The 8,807-nt window shown below is 45.8% G+C and overlaps 1 protein-coding gene across 1 annotated transcript; it reads right to left on the bottom strand.

Moving 5' to 3' along the window:
* Positions 1–3,846: 3,846 nt before the first annotated feature.
* On the bottom strand, positions 3,847–4,789 carry LOC123184600 (uncharacterized). The gene is made up of 2 exons (XM_044596700.1): positions 4,467–4,789; positions 3,847–4,364 (listed from the first exon to the last, which is right to left on the bottom strand). The coding sequence occupies exons 1-2, from the start codon at positions 4,741–4,743 to the stop codon at positions 4,039–4,041; spliced, it is 603 nt and encodes a 200-aa protein (XP_044452635.1). The 5' UTR covers positions 4,744–4,789; the 3' UTR covers positions 3,847–4,038.
* Positions 4,790–8,807: the final 4,018 nt, after the last annotated feature.

Here is an 8,807-nt window from a genome sequence, read left to right as displayed (position 1 = left end):
TAATCCAATTAAAATCTGCCAGATTAACATCAGCCCGTAAACGTTATGTAATTGCCCGTAGATGTAGCATTCCTCTTAAGCAACGTCTTAATCTCCTGAATAAGGCAAGCATCACGGGTCTCCTGGTTAATCGTCCTCCTGAATAAGGCAGGCATCACGGGTCCTATTGATAGTCTCCTGGTTAATCGTCGCTTCCATGCACTCTGTTCCCATAATGCACGGTAAGAAGTCCACTCTAGTGCAAATTGCAATCCCTCTCGACAAGCTTTCAGCTCAGCCACAAGTGTGTTATCACATGTAAAGAAGGGATGGCAGGATGAAAAAAAGATTTGGTCGGCGTTGCCTCGAAGCACCATCCTAGCGTCACCATTCCCATGTAGTTCAGAGATACTGAAAGTGTTGCTTGCGTCTTATTAAGATAAATGAAGGAAATAATTGCTAGCGGCACACCAAGCAGTTTGTCATTGTTGAGCGGAGACTGAGTAGTATATTCTCTTTTTTTGCAAGAAAACTTTTGATCTATTCATTTTCAATCATAGCAGTATAACAAACACCAGAGGTAATAAAAAATACATCCAGATCCTTATACCATCTAGCGACGACTACAAGCACTGAAACAAACCGAAGGCGCGCTGCCATCATCACCCCTCCCTCATCGGAGTCGGACAAAATATGTTGTAGTAAACAGTCGGGAAGTCGTCGTGCTAAGACCCCATAGGACCAGCGCAACAGAACAACAACCGCCGGCAATGAAGAGTAGCGTAGATCGGAAGGATTCAACCTGAAAACACACGTACGTAGAAGAACTACGACCAGATCCGAGCAAATCCACCAATGACATATCCGCCGAAGACACACCTCCACACGCCCACCGATGATGCAAGACACATCATCAGGACGGGGGCTAGGCGGGGGGAACTTTATTTCATCTTTAGGGATCCTTCGTTGTCTCGTTCCTGAACAGGATACAGACCCTAAGAAAACTCGGTAGTATATTCAATATGCTGGAGCTAGTAGTAGTACAAATTCGAATATAGAATACAGACCCTAAGAGTGATTTCCGAGGCTTTTCAGTTAACTAACAAATTCAGATTGTTTAGAATGAGCCTACCTACCAATCTTTCATGGGCCCTGACATGTGAGACCACTTTGGCGGAATGGTTATAAAATTTGAAAGGTAAATCATAGCACATGATTGGTTAAAATGGGATGAGGATAAAAAGGAACAATTTTGGTGAAGTGGGCAATCCTTATAAAAAATGCTAAATGATGGGGTTGAGAAGTGAATTAATTATTAAAAATAAACAATCAAATTTAAACGTACTCATGTAGGTAATCAAAGTGTACTAATTTTGTCTTGTCAAAAGAAATGAAGGAAATATTGAACGGAGACTCGGTACTACATTCGATATGCTGGAGCTGGTAGTACAAGTTTGAATGGAGGCTCGCTAGTATATTCAAATTGCTGCAGAAAGTGAATGCCGAGGCTTCACAATTTTGAATTAACAAATCACTGTTTTTTCTTAACCATTGACCAGGCGGTCTCACCATTCTTTGACATGAGCCTAACTAGCACTGTTTCATCGATCATGACCTCTCACAGAAATGTATCCGTGTCCTTATACCATCACATTTGAAATTGTTAGAACTGACAACTGAAACTGAATGCGCAAGCGGAGAGCACTCTGTGACAAAAAAAAATCCAGTTTTTTAGCCGCCCCATCATCGCCTAATCACCTAATGCAGATTTACGCACAAAATATTGTTTTCTATTGACTTATAATGTAGTCATCGCATCATCTTGCCACTCTTCGGGCGTGTTCGGTAACCCTCCGTGGCCGATAAATCCTCAACTCCAACTCCAGGAATCCAACTCCAGCTTCTCACGATCGATCCCGGAGCTACCGATCTGTTCGGTGTCATCGCTTCTCCGAAATCACTAATTAAGGAGTACTCGTTGCAAAGAACATTCCACTTTCCCAGATTGCGACAAGTGACGCAGCGCGCCACTTGTCGCAACCTGAAAGTTTTCCCTTTTTCATAGATCCGTTTATTCAAAACATTTTATCTTTTAAACCATGCGTCCAAATCTCGAACCGTTTTCATCATTGGATTCCTCGCGTCAAGATCTTTAAAACTAGATACCATGTTGATAGGTTTTGACGAACTTTTTTTTCATGAAAAAAACCGGACGAAAAAAACATGACGAAAAAACCGAACCGGGAGCACGGTTTTTTTCCTTTTCCGAAAGAGGCACGCCCGTGCCTCTCGCGAAATCACACCCGTGCCTCTTGTGGAAGCAAAACCGTGACTCTCGTGGAAGGAAAAAAAACAGAAAACGTGTTTTTTTCGTTTCCGAGAGGCACAACCGTGACTCTCGCGAAAGCACAACCGTGACTCTCGTGAAAGAAAAAAACAAAAAACACGTATTTTTTTCTCTTTCTCAGAGGCACAGCCGTGACTCTCACGAAAGCACAACCGTGCCTCTCGTGAAAGCAAAACCGTGACTCTCGCGAAAGAAAAAAAAACAGAAAACGTGTTTTGTTTTTCCCTTTCCGAGAGGCACGACCGTGACTCTCGCGAAAGCACACCGTGCCTATCGCGGAAGCAAAACTGTGACTCTCACGAAAGAAAAAAAACAGAAAACGCGTTTTTTTTCGTTTCCGAAAGGCACGGCCGTGACTCTCGCTAAAGCACAACCGTGCCTCTTGCGAAAAAAACCGTGACTTTTACGAAAGAAAGAAAAAAGAAAATGCATTTTTTTCGTGCAAAAAAAGATTGAAATTTTTTTGATCGAAAAGCTAAGGAAGACCGGAAGAAAACCAAAACGTCGAAAAAACCCCGGAAAAAACCCGTTTAAAAAGCCGAAAACGTATCCAGAAAAATAAAAAAACAAAATCAAGAAAGAACGTCCAGAGCGCGACACGTGGCGAATGGCTGAGAGCGCGCCAAATGGGGCTGATCGTTGCGAGGCTCCCGAAGGAACGCTCGTTAATTAGTTGCTCCCTCGCTTCTCCCTCGCACAAGGGAGCGAGCCTGAAGCCCATAAAATCGCCCCTTTGTGGCCCATCAGGAGCAGGCTGGCAGTCCAAAAGGTGTGGGAAAGATGGGCTGGGCCATAGGCCTGGCCGGGGACAGGAGGGGGACTCGCGACGGTAGAGACGACTCGCGTCGAGAGAGGCGACTGGGAGCGAACCGGTACGCCAAGAATTCACTTGGCGGTGGCACGGGCCGATAATTATCTATGAACTCTTGATTCCGGTTCTGGAGGAGCTACGATTTCCTAACTCCACAACTCCACAGATTTTGCGCTAGGTTTTTAGCCAGCTTCTCTCACCTAAATTCTGGAGTGAAGCCCTTCGGCTGGACTCCTGGCCGGGAGTTAGAGGAGTTAGGAGTTGGAGGAGTACCGAACACGCCCTTCCTGTAACCACCGGTCTTGTTATGAGACATTTAAGTGGGTGAAGTTGAAAATGAGGGTGACCCGATGTGCTATGAGAGGGCATTTGTTTCCGTTTTCATTTTCTTGTTCCAAACTGATATATAAACAATATGCCTCTAAATAGCCGCATCCATGACCTCCTTGATTCTGCTGGGAGGAGAACATACCAAGTGTATAGCATTTCCTCATGGTAGGATTGTGCTTCACCAAGCTGCTAGTTCAACAGAGAATACAAACACAATGAGCATGTGTCTATCCTTGGTGCTACGGGGAATAACCCGTGCGGCTTATTTATTTAATATTTGAAAAGAAGGAAGACCTGATGATTCATGCAACCATTTTATTAAGTATTCACAAAGATTTTACAAAGTAATACATCAGACAGTCTCAAGCTATTCCTCGCAAAAAAAAAAAGGTAAAACGCTAGATCCTCGACGAACGGGTAATCTTCAGAAAAAGAAAATTAAGAACGGGCAATGCATGCTACTGTATCTCCAAAACGGATTCCAACAGGAGAGCAGCCGATGGGATACATTCAGATCGCCTAATGTACGTACATTTCTAGCACCGCCAATACCTTGTTCTACTTTTCTAGTTCATTTACGTGTATCCTCGCAGTCGGTGTGTCCGCTAGCGCTCGACGACGACTCCGTGATGCTCTGCAGCGCCGGGCGCCAGTGCCCGCCTCTGCCTCTGCCGCGGGCGGCGGTGATGCTCCGGTGGTGCCGGTCCATCTCCAGCCGCTTCCGTTCCTGGTGGTCGGCGGGCTGGCTCTGTTCTCCGTTGGCGGCCGTGGCCGCGTCGTCGCCCCTGGGCCTCTGCTGTTGCCGCCGCCGGTGCAGCCGTGGCCGCTGCTGCTCAATCACCTCGTCGCAGCCGCGCATCCTCTCCTGCTTCCTCGTCTTCACGGCCTTGGTCACCTCTGTACGCGCCAGGGAATAATTGGCTGAACTCCATGGAAGCAAGAGAGGGGGCCGGACAAGAAGTGGAAGAATCCAAGCCAAGAACCGTCTTTGGCACGAACCTTGGGAGGTGATGAGGCGGTAGACCTGGCCGAGGAGGAGCGTGTCCCTTGGCTTGAGGAGCTTGATCTTGGTTATCCTGGCACCTCCTCTTTCTCCGGCGACGGCGGGGCCGGACTCGGCGTCGGCGTGGTGCAGGACGACGAGGGCGACGTAGTGGCCGGGGTTCCTGCGCATGACGTCCGCCGCGGTGGTCGGCCAGTGGAGGCGCTCCACCTTGCCATCGCCCGGGTGCTGGATCACCACGGCCACCGCGTCCGCCGCCTGGCAGTTCCCCATGTCCGTCGGTGTGAGTTCTCGCGTCTGGACTCTGGATTCTGATGAGAAGGACAGAGTGGGTTGTGGTGGTTATATGGGTTAGCGAGGAATCAATTTTAAATCAACTTCCGGACGTGCGATGCTGGTTGTTGCGGGATGATCAAAAAGGAAGGAGTCAACTTGTTGATTAGGCTTGTCGATGTCGACGGCCAACAAGGAGAAGAGAAGAAAAAGTTGGCCGGCCGGGATGCAACAGTTGAAGCACAGGGTAGATAGGCATCGATCGTGCTTGTCTTGTTGCGCAGGCATGTCGTGGGCGCGCCATATGCATGGCGACAATGCTCTGCAGGCTGCGGGCAGTTCTACCAACTGGACTGTGAAAGAGTCGCCACATGTAAACTTGTGTATATTTGAAAGCAGCTTGTAGGGTTTTTGTATGATAGATACTGGGTCTACGCGTTTCATAAACATGTCTCTGTGTTTAATCTCTGTAGAGGGATTCAACTGCTCGACGCGTTTGGTTGGGACCAAAAAATTGCAACTTCCAAATACAACGACTTTCGAAACCATAACCAGCATTTGTTTCGCTCACGATGTATTCTGTAACGGTGTTTCCTGATACAGCGCTTCGCAGAGTTGAAACCGCCCGAACCGGCCAGGGTTAGAAATCGGGACCGCGCTGTATGCTTCCTAAAACGGAGAGCCCACGAACCAAACAAAGGAGGTATTCCATAGAAATATTCGGAAACAGGGCTTCCGGATACGCTAAGCTGTATACGTTACCATGGCCGAACCAAACGCTTCCGGATACGCTAAGCTGAATACGTTACCATGGTCGAACGTGTAGACCCAGTATTTTAATCTATGTAAAAACTAAATCAGCGTCACTTAATATGGATCGGAGGGAGTACTACTAAACCGAAAATGATACACTTACGAACCACCTACGCACTTGAGTTACGGACCTTTCCCTCTAACCAATCACTCCACTCGGTTAATTTATCTGTGGACCCCCTTCCCTGATTTTCCTCCAACGAGAAAAGGCCACAGAAGCCCGTAAGCCAATTCTGTAAGCTTCCCATCCGTAGGTGTAGCATTGTCCCTACTAAACTATCGATTTGGTATATGTATTTTCACGTCGTATCGATTTGGTATCGTGGATGTTGATATTCTTTCTACAAAATTAGTAAGGGTTTACAATGTTTGACTCTGGAAAAAATAAATATGCAATGTATTTTGAAATGGTGAGAGTTTTTACGAATGACCTTATATGTCATTCTCTCCTCACCCTGTAGCGACAAAGACAGGTGAAGACACGGAGTACAAATGCCGTGACGTCATGGGACGAGCTGGGCAATGAGCACCCAGAGTGCTGGCCAGGTGTGGATTTAATTTCTTTTGTATTGCTAGTGTTACGAGTGGTGGCTAGGATCCCAAATAGTGTCACAAAATTGTAGTATCATATTACCAGTTCATTTACGTACGCACTTATATAACCTCAAACACAAGGAGGATCTATTTCTTATTAACTTCTCTAGCCTGATGCACTAGTCTGGGTTTCCACTTCGTATGGTTGTGTCATCTTGAAGCAACGATTGAATGAAATTCCTTTTATCAATAAAAAACCAACAATTCGAATTGTGCTAAAAGAGGCTCCTACCATCTGTTTTGCACCATACAACAATGGAAACTTGCAGTGGCACGTCGATGGGGCACGCACCTGCCTAGCCGTGTCGGCCACCTAATTGTCTCACGATCCGCAAAGTTGTTGGATCTCATACAACAGCACAACAAGTTTTAAAACTTGGGATTTTGTCCGTCGCATGTTCTGAAACTTACAAATTTGTCGGTCGCTTATACTAAGTTTCAGAAGTTAAAACTTAATAAAGTTTCAAAAACTCGTCAAAATGTATTCAAAATGGATCACATTTCAAAGACCTCGTCACTGGAAACACGAATATGTAAACGAAATTTTATTTTGATTTTTGGTTCAAAATATATGAAAGACTAAAAATCGAAAGCCAGAGGAAGGAGGTTGCGTGCTCTCGCACCTGCGTGCTACAAATTCTCTCCACATACAATAATTTCATTTTCTGGACTTTAAATACTAGTATTTAAATGGCTAGATAACATCTTGGTAGCTAGTCTGGTGCACATTTATGTTTGGGTGACTGATCAACCCAAGTTGTTTGTTGTTGCCATCACATTCTTCTCTCTCTCTCTCTCTCTCTCTCTCTCTCTCTCTCTCTCTCTCGTGTGTAGCTATGCGTACTAGCTCAAAAGGGACGGATATCAAAGCGGAGTAAGAATATTGGGTCTCCACCACTAATTCCCCGGGCCTATCAATCTCTGCCCATGACTATATGTACTTTATGGGTATCTCGCCAGAATATGTTGTTGTAGTTGACAACCCTGATTGGCGGACTTGCGTTCCAATTATTTTATTAGTGGCATTAATGATGGATCAAATCGAGACAATAACGTGCTCTAGTGACATCGCCAAACAGCAATGAGCACATACTAACACGGGGGCAGGAGGAATGAGAAATCAGGCCTATATCTAATGATGAAGTGATAAAATTATTCCAAACAATTGGCAGCTCACAAAACTGTTACCCTTTCACTGCCCCGCAAAAATAATTGATTGTGGTACATTTATAACAATGTTAGTTGGCATGACATCTATATACCAGCATAAAAAGATATGAGCTAGAATTTGATACAAATAATCTTAATCTTAGCCACCTATTCTAAGCAATGACTCAAAAAATTAAGTTCAATATCTATTTTTTGTACTACTACTTCTGATCCATATTACTTGTTGCTCGAAGCGTATGTATCTAGACATACGGTGTTATATACATTCGTTTGAGTAACAAATAATATAAATCAGGGGGAGTAGTAACTTTTGCAATAGTGTTCCGAACTAGTCGGCATCGTAAAGTTAGCACCAGATTCCATGTAACATTTGGGCAAAATTACAAAAACGATCTAATTGTCCTGATGAACTTTTCTCTACGAGTCTACGACGACCGTCAAGGGTCAATGAGTTGACCGTGGCAAAATTACAGATAAGCACAAATCATTCTTTTAGAGCGTGTGTATCCTGTCATGCATGCATGGTTGAACCAACCGACCGGGCAAGATCTCTCTGCTTCACTGACTCATCACCATGCAAGGCAAACACAGCAGCTCCCTGCAGGTCAAGCATCCACATGCGCAGCAGTACGACCAGATCGATGAAACTCTGAAACGCCGAAATGCAGGCCATGCAGCTGACACTTAACAAACAGTACTCTACTAGCATCTGCTAAGCAGTCATGCATGGCGGCGCCGATATGCTTATACTACAAGAGTAACAGCACAACTATATATACTACTACTACTACTACTACTACTACTACTCTCTCTCTCTTTCTCTCTCTCTCTCTCTCTCTTATTAGCGTGTTGCTGAGGAGGACAAGAGCACAATTGGACACAGGAATCTTCCTGCGCATGGCTGGCCTTTGTCCCATTAGAGGGCACGGATCACAAATCGCCTCGCGGACTGCCTGGCCCAGAGGGACACTGGTTTGAACCTCAAGGAATGGTTGGGAAGCATGGAGAGCATGGGTGACAGGGTGAGGAAAGTGTATGTTTTGAGAAAGCAAAGGCAGGAAGCAACACATGGATCATCCATGGACCTCATGGATGTGATTAGATAACTACTGAAAGCTGATGATAATTATTAGAGCTTTTCATTTCTGCCTGCACATGGCCACTGGGTCACTGATAAACACTACACCACAGCCGAGCCTGCCTGCTGCCTACCTACTAGTGCGGCTCCGTTTGTTTTGTCTGGTGAGATCGTTTGGAATGCGAGTCATCGATCGATTATACTTACTCGTGTGTCGGAACGATGCATGGTACAGACACTGGTAGAAAAAGAGGCTTCCGTCCAGCCCCATTAGTCGCGAAAGTGTAGGAACCGCGACTAATGAAGTCTTTAGTCGCGGTTCGGCAGACGAACCGCGACCAAAGGCCTGGGCCCAGGGCGCTCGGTGGCCAGCTGGTGCACGTGAGGGGCTTTAGTCGCGGTTGGCCAG

Source organism: Triticum aestivum, chromosome 2A (assembly GCF_018294505.1).
Source record: "Triticum aestivum cultivar Chinese Spring chromosome 2A, IWGSC CS RefSeq v2.1, whole genome shotgun sequence".
In the NCBI taxonomy this organism is placed as follows: Eukaryota; Viridiplantae; Streptophyta; class Magnoliopsida; order Poales; family Poaceae; genus Triticum; species Triticum aestivum.
Note: the sequence above shows the minus strand (reverse complement) of the source record. Positions and strands in the feature narration are given on the sequence as shown.